This window comes from Coturnix japonica, chromosome 3, assembly GCF_001577835.2.
Source record: "Coturnix japonica isolate 7356 chromosome 3, Coturnix japonica 2.1, whole genome shotgun sequence".
NCBI lineage: Eukaryota > Metazoa > Chordata > Aves > Galliformes > Phasianidae > Coturnix > Coturnix japonica.
Window position 1 is genome coordinate 72377844 of NC_029518.1, and position 18883 is coordinate 72396726.

At 42.8% G+C, this 18883-nt stretch overlaps 1 protein-coding gene across 1 annotated transcript in view; it reads right to left on the reverse strand.

Moving 5' to 3' along the window:
* Nucleotides 1–16505, reverse strand: part of SH3BGRL2 (SH3 domain binding glutamate rich protein like 2) — a gene marked incomplete at its 5' end in the record, with an annotated part of 39216 nt that extends 22711 nt beyond the window's left edge. Inside the window, one exon of the mRNA XM_032443489.1 lies at nt 16143–16505. Within this exon, the coding sequence (XP_032299380.1) occupies nt 16143–16505 (363 nt within the window). The remainder of the gene's footprint in view (nt 1–16142) is intronic.
* Between the last annotated feature and the right edge of the window lie 2378 nt (nt 16506–18883).

Sequence of the window (18883 nt, forward strand, 5' to 3'; positions counted from 1 at the left end):
ATCTCTTTTTATTAAGCAGCAACATTGATTGTGAAACAAAATCAGTGTCTCTTTGCATGATGCTCTCTCTCTATCACGATGGAGAAAATTCTAAGTTATAAGTCTGCAATGATAATCCAGCAGCTGTCTTCAGTGTTCTAAGCAGGATGATTGTTTTCTGAACTGTTTTCATGGATTTAGTCTTGCTTTCAATTTACATTTCTATTCAGGAACACAAGGCAGGAAAGAAACACCCAAAGACATCTCCATTTATCCCTGCATTGGAGAACAGTTTGCTTAGGTGGATTAAAAAACAGCAATAATCATCTGTGTGTTCTTATATACATAACTGATGGAATCAGTTAATCACTAATTCAGTAGCTCAGTCTACAAAGGAAGCCTACCTCAGCTAATGTACACGGGCCTTCTCCCCTAGCTTTTATTTCTTTGTGCTGATGTAAAGCAGGTACAGGAGACTGCACCACAGTCTGCTGTGCAGAAATGCCTCAAAGGCATTCTCAGGCCAGACCATTGGGATTATCCAGTCTGACCTTTAGCATCCAAGAATTAATTTCTCTTAGAAGCAGGAAGTTTCTTGTAAATTGTTTTCCCCTAAGCTCCATTCCTGAACTGCAAATGACAGAGAACCTACCACATTCTTTAAGTTGTTCTTAAAGTTCATTGATTGCATTTGCTTAAAATTCCTGCCTGCTTCAATTCAGAATTCACCTCACCTGCAGATTTCAGCCACTTCCATGTTTTTTTTTCTGTTAGAATGAAAAAACTCTTCTACCATAAGATTACTGTTTTCCATACAACTTAAATGAGCTCAAGTCAATGCTTAACTATCTCACAGATAACCTGAACAGTGACATCCAGTAAAAACAAAATACCTATTTTTCCCTTAACAGCAGAATAACAAAATGAGGATGTTATCATCACAAATCATGCCCAGAATGGTCTAGAAATTCAGCAAAATTAGACAGGAGACCACAAACGCACTTTGGAAGTCTGAAAGTTAAAGCAAGTCCATTGAGACCTGGGTATCTCAAGACAGAGGTGGTCCTGCTGCTCCTTTCCTTCTCCTTGAAGCCCATCAGTCTCTCCTGATCCACTCCCCTACCCCAGTGCTGCAGCAGCCATGCTGTGCCCTCACTGACTCAGCTGAGACTGGAATGCAATGCATTGGGCAGGGGCACCTTCAGTATGCAGCACGATGACACAGCTAAGCAGATCTCACTGTTGGCTGTCACGGAGGTGGTGCAATATTGCTCCCTCCTATCCTGCAGCTCCTATAGCTTCCCCTGCAGCAGCGTAATGCAGGAACCAGTTGGACAAGGGAGAGAGAAGCAGTCAGGTCCATACCACCATCTGCTCAGTCTTTATCAGTAGCAAAACCACACCCCAAGAATATGGCTCAGCAGAAGCACAACAAGCAACATGTCTCTGAAATATAAACTGAAAAAGCAGCATTTTTTAACACAACCCAGCTCCCTGCCATAGCTGAAAACACCAGATCTGGAGCCTTTGCCTTTTTAAGTCACAAAAGTATACCCAAAGGGATTGTTGCACTGAGAATTTCCAGCGTCATCTTGCACACTCTGACAGACTAACACACAGATACTCTCAGTTCCACTATGTTTGCAGCATGTAGCAGCTGACCTTCTGCTGAACATCTCTCTCTGCCTGGCTGGAGAGCACAAGTGGCCCTGGCAATTTTTTATTGCAGAGAGACGGCAGGGCTGCGACACAAAAATTCATATGATTAATTCATTGTTCTTGGCACAGGAAAACAGAGCACAACCATATACCTGGGGAAAAAGGTGCAGAGCAACTGTGGCTTGATGGAGGAGGACAGGGGGAAAAAAAAAAAGTAAGTCAGCATTCTTTGCTGGTGGGAATACTTACATAAATGGCTAACAGCCATAGCAGCTACTGCATTACACATGATAGAGGAGTCTCCTCAGAACAGACCCACACACAGCACAACATTTCACCCTGAAGAAAAGCTATATATATTCATATTTCAAAATCCTAAATATTGACCCCAGAATATTTCAGCCTGAAAATAAATAGAGCAGCCCCTGAGCAGCAGCCACATGCAGCCTGCAGTGCCCAGGGCTACACTAGCAGCAATCAGCCGCTTGCATACAGAGACATAATTAAGGACATACCATATGAAATACTTATGAAGCTGGGAGGGCAATCTGCTCAGCTTAATGCAAAATTAGTCTGCAGATCCCTGGGAGCTGCTGAGAGGCTGCTTTGCCAGGCAATCTGCACACCTTCACCTGTGCGCAATACACAGTAGGCTGCCTCTGCAAGAGTCCAGCATTTCCAAAATGCAGTTACAGTTTGAGCCAGGTTTGGGTTTTAAGACTACTAGCCTCACCTTCATATTGTTAGATGTGGAACTGTGATAAAATGCATTTAAATTGTAGAATAGCCTGGGTTGAAAAGGACCACAATGATCATCTAGTTTCAACCCCCATTTATGTGCAGGGTTGCCAAGTACTAGACCAGGTTGCCCAGAGCCACATCCAGCCTGGCTTTGTATAGACATGTTTCTACTGAAAGTTGAAGGCGAAAGTTTGTTATTTAAAACACACACAGTAGAGAAGCAGAGATAGACAGAGACCAGACAGAAAGGGGAAAGACCAAGAAGAAAAAAAAGAGAATCATAAAATCATAGAATCACAAGGTTGGAAAGGACCTGCAAGATCATCCAGTCCAACCATCCTTCCATTACCATTGCTACTACAAGCTACTAAGCCATATCTTGTAGCTCCTCATCCAGACACCACAAGGTTCTACAGAATTACCAACTATCAGCACCGCCATGCAGAGTAACTTTCAGCTGCATGTAACTGAGAAAGCCTTTCAAGTCAGTCTCGGGTTTACTTCTTTTGATTTCTTCTGAGGAAACAAGACCTATCAGTGGTGTACATGAATGAAATAATTGATTCTATCATTTCTTCTCACAGTAGGAGCAATGTATTCCTGTAGTGTTGAAAATCTACATACATGTAAATCTGTGACAGAGACGACGAAACTAGATGCTATGAGACCCAAATCTTGGCTCATTACTGCTCATCATCTGGATCTATCTTCCAGTCAATGACATGAACTTGTATTCTGCTCCATCAATGTAAAACCAGAAAATACCACTGATTGTGGAAATCAAAGCTGGCTAATACAAAGCAAGACCTGGAGACTTTGCAACAGGAGCTGAGCCAGACCTTGGAAGTCCCAGTGACTCTGGGGTCCTGGTGGCCAGCACAGAACAGAAGACAGCATCAGTTGTTAGTGAGCACAGTAGGCATGGGCTGACTGTTAGACGGTGATGGTCTTAGCAGCCTTTCCAATCTCAATGATTCTATGGATCTATGAGCAGCCTGCAAGATGTTAGGGATTCATAAAGCATGTTTTCAGCTCTGTCTTCCAAAAGAAACCATCCTGCAGGACTAGAATAACTCATTTCGAAATACTAACACTCCAAACCATGGCTGGCAGCTGACTTTGTTCAAGAGATAGATGTTTTTGTTCGTGATTTACCATATGTTTCAGTGATTCAAGAGACTGGTTAAAATGAAGGTTCTATTTTCATGCATTCTTCCAACAGACATCTCGCAAACATGCCAGAGAATAATTCAGAACTCCTGTTTAGTATTCTACATTAAACTTGTTCTCTTTTGTCAAATTGGCATGTTTATAGCAAGTTTTTTAGCACTGTGAAAGAAACTCTTCCAACAAGAAACATCCATCTTCCTTTTCAAAATCATAGAATCATAGAATTACCCAGGTTGGAAAAGACCTTGAAGATCATCAAGTCCAACCGCAGCCTAACCAGTACCCTAACTCTAAAAACCCTCCACTAAATCATATCCCTGAGCACCACATCCAAACGGCTCTTAAACACAACCAGGGATGGCGATTCAACCACCTCCCTGGGGAGCCTATTCCAGTACCTAACCACCCTTTCTGTAAACAAGTTCTTCCTAATATCCAACCTAAACTTGCCCTGGCACAACTTGAGGCCACATAAGCATAAACACAAGTATGACAACTGAAATCCTTAGTCATTCACCTCTCTCAAACTATAGGAGAGTTTGCCTCCTTAGAAAATGCAAGCTGTTCTTTGACCTTCACATTACATCATGTTCATTCACATGCTTATTTCTTTTGATTTCCGTAGGTAGATTCTGGAGGTTATCCTTTCTTCCCAGTAAAGTCCTAGTTTAGTAAAGTAGTTGAGAACTGCCAAGTTTAGAACTATTGTAAACTCAATTCTCAGCCTTATAGCGCAGAGCAGAAAAACTATCTTTGAATCTCACAGGGTCTCCCCCAGTTGGTACAGCAGGGAGAGGCTTGGTATACATAAGTTCAATACTGCTGTGGCTGAAAATCTGTAGAGTCTTAGAGGTGTCACTTAATGTGAATCATGTTTGCTTGGTAGAATTATGATCTTTTTTTGGTGGAAAATAAAGCATGATAGCTATGTCTAGTTTATTTTCTTAGAATGAACTAAATATCTGGTAGTTGCTTAGAGTGATAAAAAAAACAGAAGAGAGCCATTTCATAAGCGTGTTTTGGAAGGTATGCAAGTGTTGTAATGCTCAAATTCTACAAAGAAAAATTAAAGTTTTTACTTTAAAAAACACAAAAGAGTCCCTTAACAAATTCATAGACTCTCCCTGTTATGTAATATGTTTATCACCCAGACTTTTAAGATGAAAACAAACAATTGCCTTTCCCTCCCACCCCCCTTTTTTTTGTGTGTGTATGTGTGTGTGACATGGTGAGTCAGCAGAGCACAGAACCAGTTCACAACAAGTTCAATGTATTTATCAGCCACATTGTTTTGTAACAATGAAGAAAGCACTCCCAGCTGTATTTTCTGTATGTACTGCAGATGAGATATAAAAGCAAACTCTTTGGAAAAGAACAAAAAGTAGGTCACATTTCTTCCTTCTCATCAAAACCCAGTGGTGCAGGAATATTTATCTATTAGAACACAAAAAGGCACCTAGCAGCACCCAAGGTGGAGCAAGTAATTAAATTAGCTTTGTTTGTCAGGGTGGGGTCTCTGAATGTCACCACTCAGGACCTGCAGTGCAGCACCCAGCTGGAGCTCTCACTGTTGCTCATCAGCTCACTGTTGTCTCAGAATGTGGAGCCACATGATGCCATAGACAGAAGCATCCTCACAGTCTCCTAGAGTTTCAAAGAGACATTAAGGCAGGCTGCAAGACCAGTTTAAAGTACTGTCTAGCCCAAAAGGACATGCTGGGTTTTATGGAGAACCCTGCTCCCACATCAATACCAACTTGTATCTGCACTTTTCTCACACAGACACCGATCCTCTGTCCATTTGAGGGCCTAATTCACCTCAAACACTTAGAAAAGACATCTTGCCTTTCCCTCTGAAAGACAATGCTTGCGTTTATTTGCTTTCTGATCCTGAGAGATCAGAGACATCAGGATCCCAAAATGCTCCCAAGAATGTCAAAAACAAGATTGTGCAATGAAGTTGTCTATGTCCACCCTTCTCTTCTGAAAGACACTATCCGCACAGCACAGGCACGCCATTGCCAGCTAGATAAACATGCCCCTGATAATGCACTTTGAAGTGACAGCAGCAACAGCAGCACCAGTCATTTGTAATTGGTTGAGCGAAGTTTTTAAGAATATTTAAAGGTTTTCCCAGCAGTATACGGAATAGCAACAAAAAAATACATTAGTGGCTCCAGATGAATGTCAGGTTTTAGATAAAATAGGGTGGCATTACAGAAAAGTTCTAGAAATATGCTTTCGTGAGGCTAGGATGATGGATTTTGTTGATATCAGTCTCTAAACAAGACCTGATTGCCACTGCTATTATTCAGATCAATAACAAAATTACCTCTGCTTCAACTGAGAGCAGAATGAGGCTTATAACTTTATTAACAAACATCAGTGCTTTTTCTCTATCAACAAACTCAACTATGCCCACATAGCTTACATCTTCTTACAGCTCCTGGATGTACACACCGCTTTCTCTTTTATATGCCTGCAGATCCCTTTCTTGATCCCCCCAGCAAAGCAGCCACCTGATTGCTATCCCACAAACTGCAGGTACACTGCAGGCCTGTGAAGCCAGCTGGAGTCTCCTCCACACAAGGTATCAATCAGTACAACCCAAATAGTTTCAGATTCCACAGGGCCTGATGCATGGCATCTTTGCTAGAAACCAGTCCTTGCCACAGGCAAATCAGCCTCACTGAGCAGGAAGGACTTCCTGCAGAGCAGGGCCATTAGGCAGCTGCCTTCTCTGATCAGAGACTAGTTCTGCTTCTCCTTTCTAACAAGTGCTGGCTTCCTACAAGGCTCCTCCTGAACAATTTGATGCTATCTAACTCCTTCAAATGCTGCTCCTGCCCCTGCTTCCATATGGACATATCAGGTCACTCAGACAGAGATGGTTCAGAAGATTGTCTGACCATAGGAGATGCAGATCCAGATCAAATGTTTCATGCATAATTGTGTGTTTAGGTCAGATGGGTGAAAATTTCACTAGCCCCAAAGTTACAGAAAAACAGGTTTTGGTTGATAATACTTCACTGTTTATCAGATCAAAGAAAGCTTTCTTTCAAATTGGCATATGAAAACTCATTTGCCTTTATCTGAAAAGCAAAGACCCAATTCAACTATTAAGAAGCCAGTCTTTTATTAATTTGTAAGCACTGAGTTTGAAAGCGTTCCAGATATTCACTCAGAAATTTTGAGAGCACAGATGATACCAAATATCATACTCGGCAGCGTATGGAAACATCAAGAAATAAACTAATTCATGAGTGTTGTGATGGAACTTCCATCAATGAAACATTGCAGATATTTTTGCTGTCATGTTCTCTTGCTCCCAGAGGGATCCACCTGGTTAATTCAAGGGATTTGTGTTAAAAGGTTGGTAAAAAGGATCCCAGTGGGCTATACGTCCTGGCATGCAAAGGCAAACAAAGCTTTGTCTCTCTGTAAAAGCTTGAAAAGACAAAAGCAAGCAGGAAGAATTTATCATCATGTGTGAGGGACACATACACAATCACGTGCTTTGATTTGGATTTGACACATAGTACATGTTTGCGGTTTCAGAGCTCTGCTTACAAACAAAAACTCCAACAGAAACTCTGCCAGCAGAGTTTGTGACAGAACAGTCCACAAAATAGGATGTTCAGAAAGCCAGATGCTGTGGTTGTTGATGGCTTTGTTGCAAGCAGAAGCTTGCTGCTCCCCTCTTGCCAACAGCTATCACCCTGCAGCAGTGGCAAAGCCGGACATGTCTTTGTACTCGGATGCTCAGTTTCACAGCTCCAACTGTTACCAGCCCATTTTCAACAGCCACAAAGGCAGACACACAGGGCTGCAAGCAAAGAGACATTTTTGTCTCTCCAGAGGCTTTACAACAGGAAAAAAAGCAACCTTGAAGTTACAGCAGTGAGGTCTGAAAGTGCCCCTGCCAGCCCTGTCAGAGCTCTTCAGAACCCTGAGATATCCTTTCATTTCATTTCCTCATCCAGAGGAAAGGAAACAGTTATGCCACCATTTGTCCCTGTCAGCTACGACAATTACGTTGGTGAATACTTAAACTTGTGTAACTTATGTGACGTCTTGAAGATGTCTCATTTTCTGAATGAGTTACATAAGAAAAGCTCTTAAGCACAGGCCAGACACTCAGAATAATAGAGCCGAGTTAGCATCACAGCTTTAGCACTGTATTTAACACAACAGACATACTTCCATTTACAATGTTACAAGGTTTACCCATTCAAATAAATTTTTGGCAGTACCCAGGCAGATACTGGTGCATTTTGGGGCAGCCAGCGTGAGACACAGCAACATTGTTGTTTTCACTCTTCTGTGGACGTAAAAAACAGTGTTTAGATTTCACTAAGTTAGCATCTATCATACATATACACCAAGATAAGTTAGTCTCCATGCAGAAATCCACACTTACATAAATACTCCAAAGGTAGATCAATAGATTTGCAGAGGTTTTTCTTAGGCATTAGCTTCTACAAGTCTACTCCTCATACTGAAAGGAGAAACATCCTACAGTTCTCCAAACTCTCTTAGCAGGAGTGATGGAGATTTGTTCTTTTACCGCAGGATAACTAAAGTACCGAGGATTCCTGGAACTATTAACTGCCAGGACAAGCTCTGTGCTACCCAGGGGAGATGGGCAGAAACAAAAGGGCATGCTGTTACTGATTATTAACATGAGTCACTGAACAACCTGTGCCTCCAAAGAGTTTCTCTTCATAAATTAGCCAGCAACACAGCTACTCTTTTCTCTGCCAAACTCAATTACTTCGCAGTGTCATACAGTATTAAATGCAAGTGAAACATGCTTGTTCACTGATCTAAAATCCAGTTGTTTCCCTCTTCCACCACTAACAGGAAGATAGAGATAACTCATTTTTGGAAAGTTCCTCATCACTACAGCACCAATCACCTGAGAAGTATGACATCTTCTCACTAGTGACAAGTGACAGGACGAGGGAAAATGGCCTCAAGTTGTGCCAGGGCAAGTTTAGGTTGGATATTAGGAAGAACTTCTTTACAGAAAGGGTGGTTAGGTTCTGGAATAGGCTCCCCAGGGAGGTGGTTGAATCGCCATCCCTGGTTGTGTTTAAGAGACATTTGGATGTGGTGCTCAGGGATATGATTTAGCAGAGGGTCTTTAGAGTTAGGGTACTGGTTAGACTGCGGTTGGACTTGATGATCTTCAAGGTCTTTTCTAACCTGAGTAATTCTATGATTCTATGATCTACAAGTTTTATACTCAACCCAGTCTGACTGGTGATGAATAGGTCTTGGAGCAGCACCTCCAAATGGAAGGACTGCCATAGCCTTGCAAGAATAGAACCCAAAAGATTTCACCCCCAATATGTTGGTCCAAAAGACAAAGAGCTTTGCACACATGGTACCTCTCTCTGGGAGGAATACCATGTTCAGTGAGTTCGCATGCTGCTCTTATACCTCAGTTATCCCCTCCTCCACTCAAAGCACTTGAAGTTGGCCAGCATTTTGAGAAAAATCAGGTCATACTGCTCATCTTCATAAGTCCCACTGAAATTAATCTGATTTTCATTTCCAAACGTTAGAATCAAAAGCAAGTGCAAACTGCTTTCATTGACAGGGAGAAAACAGCACCACCATCTCTACGTTTCCCTTCATCTTACCAAGTATGAAATGTGCCAGCTTCGGGGACTTGCTAAATGTTAACTATCTAAATGTTAAGCTGGTAGAAAACACTGACCTGCTGAAACTTGACGGTGGTTTTGGACACACACAGTAGATTTTAACTAGGGATAGTTTCCGAGCGCTACAACATTTCTGCGCTCATTACTTTTCTTATCAAACTTACACACCTCATGCAAAACAAAGATCATAGTATTTCATTTGAGACAGATCCCCTTAGGAGCCAGCACTGGAGGCTGCAGCTGAGGAAATCATTGCCCTGCAGTGAATTTGCTGGTAAAATGATACAGCCTAGGTTACCAGCTTAGTAACAGCTCTATACCTCCAACTTGACTCAGGCTGCTAGCTAAAGACAAAAGAGGTCTTGACTGTCTGCAGCAAAGAGTGTCCTGAAATGCTGATCATTTCTCCACAAATCCTAATTGCTCTTCAGGTTCATATGAGTACAAACCATCTGAAATAAATAAACTGAAAAAGTAGAAGAGAGAATCTAAGAGAGGGCAAGTGACAGGATGCATCTTAGAATTGATTTCCGCTTTGATATTCATTTAAATCAATAGCATTCATTTAACAAGTGAAATGGATTTATATAACAGTGAGCATATATAGCATACACATATTTACCTCTGACAAGAACCAGAATATTCAATGCATACATTAATACATATATATATATATATATATATATATATATATATACACGCTAAGTAGTACTTTCTTAGTAACTACAAGTAGTTACAAGTACTAAGAAAGGTTTGAATACTTTGATACTTTGAATAAATTTATCCTCTTGCCATGTGTAGATTTGTTTTCTGATCTTTGGTACTACTATTAACTTCAGCTGTACACTTTTATCTTTACTAGTAAGCCCTCCTCGTCTCTTGAAGTTTACCTATAAATCTTTAAATAATAAAAGCAGGGAAGTATTCAGGAATGCAGAAAATATGTGTTTTCACAAGAATTGCAGTTATTTGTTTCTAGTCCACCAGAACATGCACTTTACAGGAAATTAAGGTCTCCTCCAGAAGGAGCCCTGTAAATCACGCAGCCAGCCCTCCCTCCCTCGCAATGCTTTGCACATAGATAGAGCCTCAGTAGCCCAACACAGCCTTACCACCAACACTCCAATTCTTTCATTTTAAACAAAAGATTACATCCCAAAGTTCATGTCTCCATTCTGCTAGTGAGAACACTACATTGTTTGCAAATGGTATTAGAGCAAATCAAAGCTGGAGCCAACAGCAGTGTATAAAAGTAGCAGAATTGAGTTGAGAGTCCCCTGGCTGAGTGGTCTTTGTAGCAACAAGAAGAAAAACACTGAGCCTGTAGCAAACTGCACATGGAAAGCTCACTGCCTTCAATCTGAATTCACCAGATGAGGTTATTCAGTACTAAGAGCTCCAGTTCAGCTTCACTGAAGCAAGCAGTTACAGTGATCCAATGCGTTCACAGCATGAGAGCTGCCTGTCCCTCTCTTGGAGCTTGACTCTGCAGGAGCAGTGCTGGCAGAGAATTATGTGATGATGACAGTTGTAAGTGTGGCAGTTTATATGCTGGTGCCTTAGCACCAGATAACAAAACAAGGATACCTGAAGAGTGGCATGTACTTCATTCTCTGCCTCTCCCCTTGGGCTGTGCTCTATGGAGAACAGGCAGGTGAGTCGGGGGCACCAATTGATTTTCAGTTCCCAAAACAACGTGGAATATAAAATATTCCAAAAGTCATTCATACCATTAAACTGCACACAAGCTAGTTATTACTTTAGTAAATTCAATTACTTCAACTTAATTAACATAACCATATTCTGCTGTATGCAATCTCCTGTGATCACCGGTACTATGACCAGAGTTATAAGAAAGCTTTTCCAGGCTTTGATGGTACAGATAGAAGATTAAGGAGAACAGCTCACTATCACTTTCACACTGCTATACTCTATTAAGAATTAAAATAAATGAATGAAGGGGAGCAGGGGAGAGGAACTTCTTAAAATAAGCAAGTTACTATGTAATACTTTTTCTTTTCTTCCTGACAATTAGAATATATTTAAAACAGTGGGCTAAGTCTTTGACGAGAATGGCATTATACAGCAGTTAAAGGCATTTAACCATATGTCTATACAAAGCAGATCAGTATATGGAGAGCCAAAGCACACACTCCAGTCCTCGGAAACCTCACCAGAACAATACCTCCTTTGAAGTTACATTACAGCTACAATTGCAAACAAAGGTCACTAACAGTCCCACTGCCCATGTTAATATGTAGTTAGTCTCAAGAATTCCTACGAGGTAACATTGTTTCTGACATAATCTACCTGCCAAGAAGAAAGGTAAATATTTGAAAAGCACTGGAGCACCACAGAATGGTGCAACAGATGGGCAATGAATACCACATTCAAAGGGTCTGAATTCCGTGTGTATTCTTGTGTCCAGGGCTCTTGCTGGGCTCCCTGCTATACACATTCCTCCAGGTCTCTGAACCACTGTATGGAAGTTCTTGGTGCTCTATTATAGGGAAGGAGGATGCACCTGGAAATTGGGCTTCTCTGGAATACAGACTTGAGAGAGATCCACAGAAGGTCCTTAAGGTGAAGACCAGACAGAGCCTTCAGTCCTGGTGAACGAGAAGCTGGACATGAGCCAGCAGTGTGTGCTTGCAGCCTGGAAGGCCAACTGTGTTCTGGCCTGCATTAAAAGGGGAGTGGCCAGCAGGGAGAGGGAGGTGATTGTCACCCTCTGCTTGGTTCTCGTGAGGCCCCACTTGCAGTACTGCATCGCAGCCTGGGGCCCCGACTACAGGAGGGATGTGGAGCTCTTGGTGAGGGTCTTGAAGGGACACTAAGAGGGCTGGAGCACTTCTCCTATGAGGAAAGCTCGAGGGAACTGTACTTGTTTAACTTGGAGAAGAGAAGGCTCCAGGAGGACCTCATTGTGGCCTTCCAGTACTTGAAGGGAGCATATAAATAGAAATGGCTGTTTAAGAGGGTGGACAGTGATATGACAAGGGGGGATGGTTTTAAACTGAGACAGGGGAGGTTTGGGTTAGATATTAGCAGGGAGTTTTTCACACAGAGGGTGATGACACACTGGAACAGGTTGCCCAAGGAGGTTGTGGATGCCACATCCCTGGAGGCATTCAAGGCCAGGCTGGATGTGGCTCTGGGCAGCCTGGTCTGCTGGCTGGTAACCCTGCACATAGCAGGGGGTTGAAACTAGATGGTCATTGTGGTTCTTCTCAACTCAGGCCATTCTATGATTCAGCACTGACCTCCCCACCTGGCAGAAGTCAGTCATGAGCTCTCAGGCTCCCTCTGCCACAGCAATGTGTGGTCAAGAGTGACAGAAACCAGTAAATCCATTTGCATTTTTGGGGGATGCAGAGGGGCAAAAACAAAGCCAATAAGATGGTAAATAGTCTAGAAGTGACATATTCTACATTAACAGTGCATGCCACTAAACAAGAAGCACAATCTTCCTGTGAAGCATAATGAAAGATGTGGAGTTACAAGGACTGTACAAATAAGGGTGGAGATGAAAGTCCTTATTATCGGTAGGAGATAAGCTTCACTTTAAGAATGTTAGCTTTTGATTTGTCTCCAATTACATTATCCAGCCAACCAAATATGACTGTGATTGCTTTGGCACTCTGATGCTTTATACTGTAGTTTAAAATCATTCCAGAAAGCAAAAACTCCAATTTGTTTGCATTTATGCATTGATCTACATAATATGCCTAAACAAAAGGAGAGTTGTAATCTCATAAAACTAATATTTACTATAGAAACAAAGTAACTACAGCTACACTTATCAACCTTCCTAGTTTATATATATATATATATATATATATATATATATCTCCATAATTCTCTTTAATAACTAGAATCAAAGTTCAGTCTTCTATCATTCTTTAAAGCCCATTTTTTTCATTGTATCATGCTGTTCCCTTAAACATATTCTCATGAAGAACATATCTGAGCAGTGCTTGCTCTTGTATACTAAATAGAATTGATTTCAATTGTTTTTCACATCTCAAGAACATGAAGATATTTTGATGGGAAAGTGTTTTGCAGCTAGTCAGAGTAGATTCTACTCTCTTCTGCTATACTGGTAACTCCCCTACAATATATGTTCAGCTTAAAGGAAGATCTAAGGTAATACATTATTACTAGAGAGAAGAAAGTACAAGAGAGACAGTTTTTTGAGGTTTCTCCATTGAAAGCTCTTCGACAACACTCTTTTTTACCTGAACTTGCAGTCCTCTGACTGCAAGAAGTCCCCTCCAGTTTAGTATTTCCAGACAGCTGCAGGGATTCCAGGCAGAGTTTAGTAATTTGCTTCCTGTCAAAGGTGGACCTAGCTTTAAAACACTGAAAACCATTTAGCCGAGTCAATACATACTGCACTGTGGATTTCTATTGGTAAATGGAAAATGTGAAGTGGATTAAATTACAGTCACCTCGGAGTTATTTGGTGAAAAACAAGGACAAACTATTTCCTCAAAATATTGAAGCACTTTTAGGAGAGAAAAGTAAAGACTAATTTTAAAGTGGCTTTTCTCCAAAACACAAAATAACACTCATTACTTTCAGTAAAGAGGAGCAGCAAAGCCTGCCACCAGAGCCTGCAGTGTGCCTGGAATTTGAGACCCAGATGTCTAGAAACAAATAGAAATTCAGGTCAGAAAAAGCAGAAGATGGTAAAGCTTGTAAAAACATGCCTGTCTGCCTAAGCACAGGCTTCCCACTGTGATTCAGCTGGATCCTTCTAATGCATGCTTAAAACAACATGGTGCTATTTACAAGAGTACACGTACACACAATGCCTCATGCCTCTCTCCACAGTGAGAACCCAGGGACCTTCCTTTAGCATCCACACAGCGTAAACCCACAGTCTGCCCTCAGAAAGCAGGAATGTTTCCATTCAAACAATAACTAGATAACTAGGTTTTGTGAACCATGGGTTCTTTCAAGCTCATAACAAATTTACACTCACAAGTTTTCTTGTAAAGCAATACTAGTAGTAATAACCTCTCAGTGATCTAACAACTTTCAGATGCAAGGAAGATGCTGCAGGGAGAAGGCCATGACCAAAGGGAGGAAAAGTTCACACTGTTCTCAGTCTCTCCCCATCCACTTTGATAACTTCTCTTCCTCATTCTCCATAATCACTCACAAACCACTTCATGCACTGTACTCTCAGAACTAGGTATATCTATCACTTATGTTTACCTTTAGCTCAAAACAAACTGCAGCAAGCAACTGTATCAATAAACACATCAAAGTTGCCAGGAAAGGTCATACTTATGTTAACAGGAGTGTTTGCTGACTCCAGGACCAGTATATTTCTCACAAACACCACAGTTTGACACGTAACATCCAACCTGAGTATTCAAAAGACTAGAAGAGTTAATATATTTACTGCTTCACATCAACCCTTTCTCCAGTAGCATGAGGAAATGGCTGTATATTACTTTTATTAAAATAAACATCTTCACCCCTCCCTTTTTGCAAATACATTCAAAGCAGACCTATGCCCGGCATGAAGAGGAAAAAGGACAGAAAAACATCCCTGGTTCAACAGCACACTGCAGTAGCAAGGGAATCCGAAAGCTTGCTCTAGAGGATAAAAGTATATTTAAAATTTCCCTGATTAAAGATGCACAAATACAGCAACTGCCCCTTTCTCCAGGTGTGGTTTCCTGCTCAACCCACTGATAACAGCTTTTCCTTTGTCACTTTTCTCAGTCAGCAAGCCACAGTCTATAGACACAGCCACAAAACCCACAGAAATAAAGGCCTTGAGATGCAACACTGAGCACAGCAGGACCTTAACCCATGGTGAAGGTTCCTGATGTTGTGGAAACAATGATGAAAAGGAAAACAGAAGAGACAGAAAGTAGATGTCACAGCTCTGCTCCTGGCTAACAGTACCTTCCAGACCTCCGTTACCTATTCTCTGGGTTGCACTCAGACATACTGTGACTATACAAAAATAAGCTGATTATCACCAACATGCAAACTGTCATTATATGTTGTTCTGTTGTAAAACACAGGGGAAAAAAAGTCAGCACTGATGTGCATTTCTTTTCAAAGATGGGCTACAGTGCTGCTACCAACAGCATATGCATCCTGTTAGCAGGTTGTGGAAAGGGAGGGCAAAGCCAAAAACTCCCAGGAATAACCTATTTGCAGAGAGGTCAGATCAGGAGATATGGGCGAGTTAATTATGTGTCCCAGACCCCACCCCCAGCAAAATCAAATGATAACACCATGCAGTGTTGTTTGAGACAGGAGCATAAAAGTAATGCTTGCAGTGCTGGACCACCTACATGTACACAGGAGATGTTCCTGCTACTGGTGCCTCACAAGCATGACTTGGAGTTCTGAAAACGCTCCGTATTGACTCGTTTGGTCACTGAAATGGATAATGAGTTGTCATTAGCTGTAATGCAGTTACTCAGCATTCAGAACCTTTCCTGCCAACACATATCAGGACACAGACCTGTCACGGTGCCACTGAAACGAAAGCAAACAGCACACAGCGAAAGGCACAAGGAAGGGAGCGCACACTGAGCCTTCGGATGGGCAAACATGTAAAAACACTCCTGCCTTCACTGCTGAGGCACAGAGAACAGCACCTACATCCGAGTCCTTCCCATGGCTCTCACTGGAAAACGAATTTAATTGAAAGCTTCAATTCATACTGCCTTCACAGAAGCCAGAGCTGTCAGTTTACACGAAAATACGGTCACGGACATCATTAAAGCTCTCGGAGCTTCGGTCAAGCAGAGTGCTGCTCACTCGGAGATGCGCTCCCTGCCCGCAGCTCCCCATCCGACCGCCCGCACCTGCCGGGTGCCGCGGCTGGGACAGCTCCGCCCGACCCCCGCACCGCCCCGGCCCCGCGGGCTGAGCCGCGCTCCCACTCACCGCCACCGAGCCAGAGGAGGAGGCGACGAAGACGCGGATCACCATCTTCACCTCATGAGCCGCACCGCGGCCACGGGACAAGGCGACGGGCAGCGGGGACACCGCTCCGCCGCTCCTGGGACCGGGCGCGCCGCTCCACCGCCGCCCACCCGCGTGCAGCCCCGGCCGGCAGCGCCTCCCCGGCCCGCAGCCCGCAGACCTCAGCTCGGCGCTCAGAGGCGATAACGGAGGGAGGAGGGAAAGGTAGGGGCGGAGCGCAGCGCCCGACGGGCAATGTAGTTCTCCGGGGCTGCTGGAACGCCCCGTGTTTGCTGGGCTGTGAGGGGGAAACGGGCTGACCCAGTCCCTAACGCCCGGCAGTGGTCAGTGCTACGGTCTGTGTATGAAGGCTGCCGTGCCTCAGCGCCCTGCCCGCTTGGTGTGGCTCCACGTGGATGCAGGGGTCAGCTCCAATGTATAGAGTGTTTACACTGACGGCTACACCACAAAGCTTTGCTGTGTGGGCCACCTCATGTCAGGCCATCCCAGCTGGCTGCTCCTGATCCTCCTGCCCTCACTGCAGTGCCCTGGCAGGCCCAGGTCTGGCTCTGCAGTCTGCCATTTGTAACAGCGAAGTGGTGAAGAAAGATGTGCTATGTGCTAGGCAGGGGGGTTGGAACTACATGATCCTTGAGGTCCCTTCCAACCCGGGTCGTTCTGTGATTCTATGATTTTGTGAGCAGACCTCAGCACTGCACTCGTGTCAGGGTGAGTGGTGGGACATGGGGCACTCCTGCACATCCCAGAGGAGTTAAACACCATCTTCTCTTTTCATGCACTGCTGTAGGCGGATGGGTGTCACGTACTGGCAGGGACAGAACAGATGTTGTTAATCAACAGGATAACCCAAATCACTCTTTATCAGTCAGTTCATCAGTAAGTGACAGAGAAAACCCTGAGGCACTCCTAAGCTTTAGGGTCTGTGAGGGTTTTATTTAAGGACTCGGACCTACATAGTTACTAGACTTAAATGCCTTAGTATGGTTGTAACCTTCATCCTCTTAATTCTCTACATGCAGCCAGATGGTTACTCATTTCCTGTGATTAAACTCTCTCTTTCCACCATTTTACCCCTATGGTGGAGCTCTTCCAGACCTTTGCCCTGTCACCAGCCTCAGTAAATTTCCACTGTCCGAGCTCAGCACAGACTATGACTTGGCTTTTTTCTTCATAGTCAAACAACTCCAAGTGCCAGCTATGCTCCTAAACCTTTCTTTACATTTTATTTATATATATATAAATTACTTACATACATATATTATTAATATTTCTATACATTTTTCAAAATATGACATATTTTGTGGGATGTGCCTATCAAGAGCAATAAAGAATAATCAGGACACTCAGTTGCTCATTTTGAGCTTAATTTATGCCCTGTAGATGTCATTAGGAAAGCTTTCTACTGGCCTCACTGTTCTCTGGAGCAGCTGTGTAACAAGAATTCAGGTGCCACCATTGAAAATGATCGTTTATAATTGTGCATTACTTTCATGAGAATGCTTGTTGGGAACTGGATAAACTATAGTCTTCTTTCCCACCTAGAAAGCAAACAACTTTCATTTCAGTGCACTCGAGTCTATGGCTGAGCTGCATAAATTCTCAAAAGCTATGGAAAAAGGAAAACAAACACCTGTTAGAAAAATCCAAACCCACCACTCTATTTCAAATGCCCCAAGCTGATCCTCAGCCAACCAAGCCAGAATAAATGCTTCTCATTGTTCTGCAGTCTCCCTTCTTTCCCTGTGGCTCTCAGGTCAGTAGGTCCCTAGAGATGGAATCTAAGCTGTCAAACTCAAGGCCACGTATTATATTCCAAGTTGAGCTAAAGTGTCAGAGCTAATGAAGATCATCCATCCATCATACTTGACCCACTTAGCCTACACTTAAATCTTCCTTATTCCACACTTATAGGCTCTACCTAAGACAGAGAAGGGGGCATCCTGCCTGCTTCCACACTACCTCACCATGAATGGATCGGCTTTATCAAAGTGTCATTTGGAACAGATTTTCATAGAGTTGTAGAATGGCTTGAGTTAGAAAGGATATTAAAGTGTATATCATTCCAGATGCTCTGCTATGGGTTGCCACACACTGGACCACACTCCCAAGGTACATCCAACCTGGCCTTGACCACCTGCAGGGTTGGGGCATCCTCAGCTTCCCTGGACAACCTCTGCCAGCATCACATCACCTGAGAGAAAAAAAATCTTCCTAATATCTCATCTAAATCTTCCCTCTTCTCCTTGAAAACAATTCCCCCTTGTTCTGTTACTATCTGCCTGTGTAAAAAGTTGGTTTGTCTCCTCTTTATAAGCTCCTTTTAAGTACTGAAAGGCAGCGCTGAGGTTTCTCTGGAGCCATCTCTTCTCCAGGCTGAATAAGCCCAGCTCCCTCAACCTTACTTCATAAGAGAGATGCTCTAGCCCTCTGATCATCTCCATGGCCCTCCTCTAGACCTGCCCCAACAGCTCCACATCTTTCTTGTATTTCAGTGAATTTTCACATAATTCTCATATTTTTTCTAAGTCATTTTCTAGTATCCAGACAATTTTTCATTTTCATTTTTGTTAGTGTTTCATTATAGATCGTATATGCTAAGAAGATAGTTCTGCCATGGAAATAACACAGAAAGTTAGGGAAAACTTCAAAGTTCACTTCTAAGGTAAAGATTCCTAAGCTTGTAGAGCAGCCTCTTCCTTTAC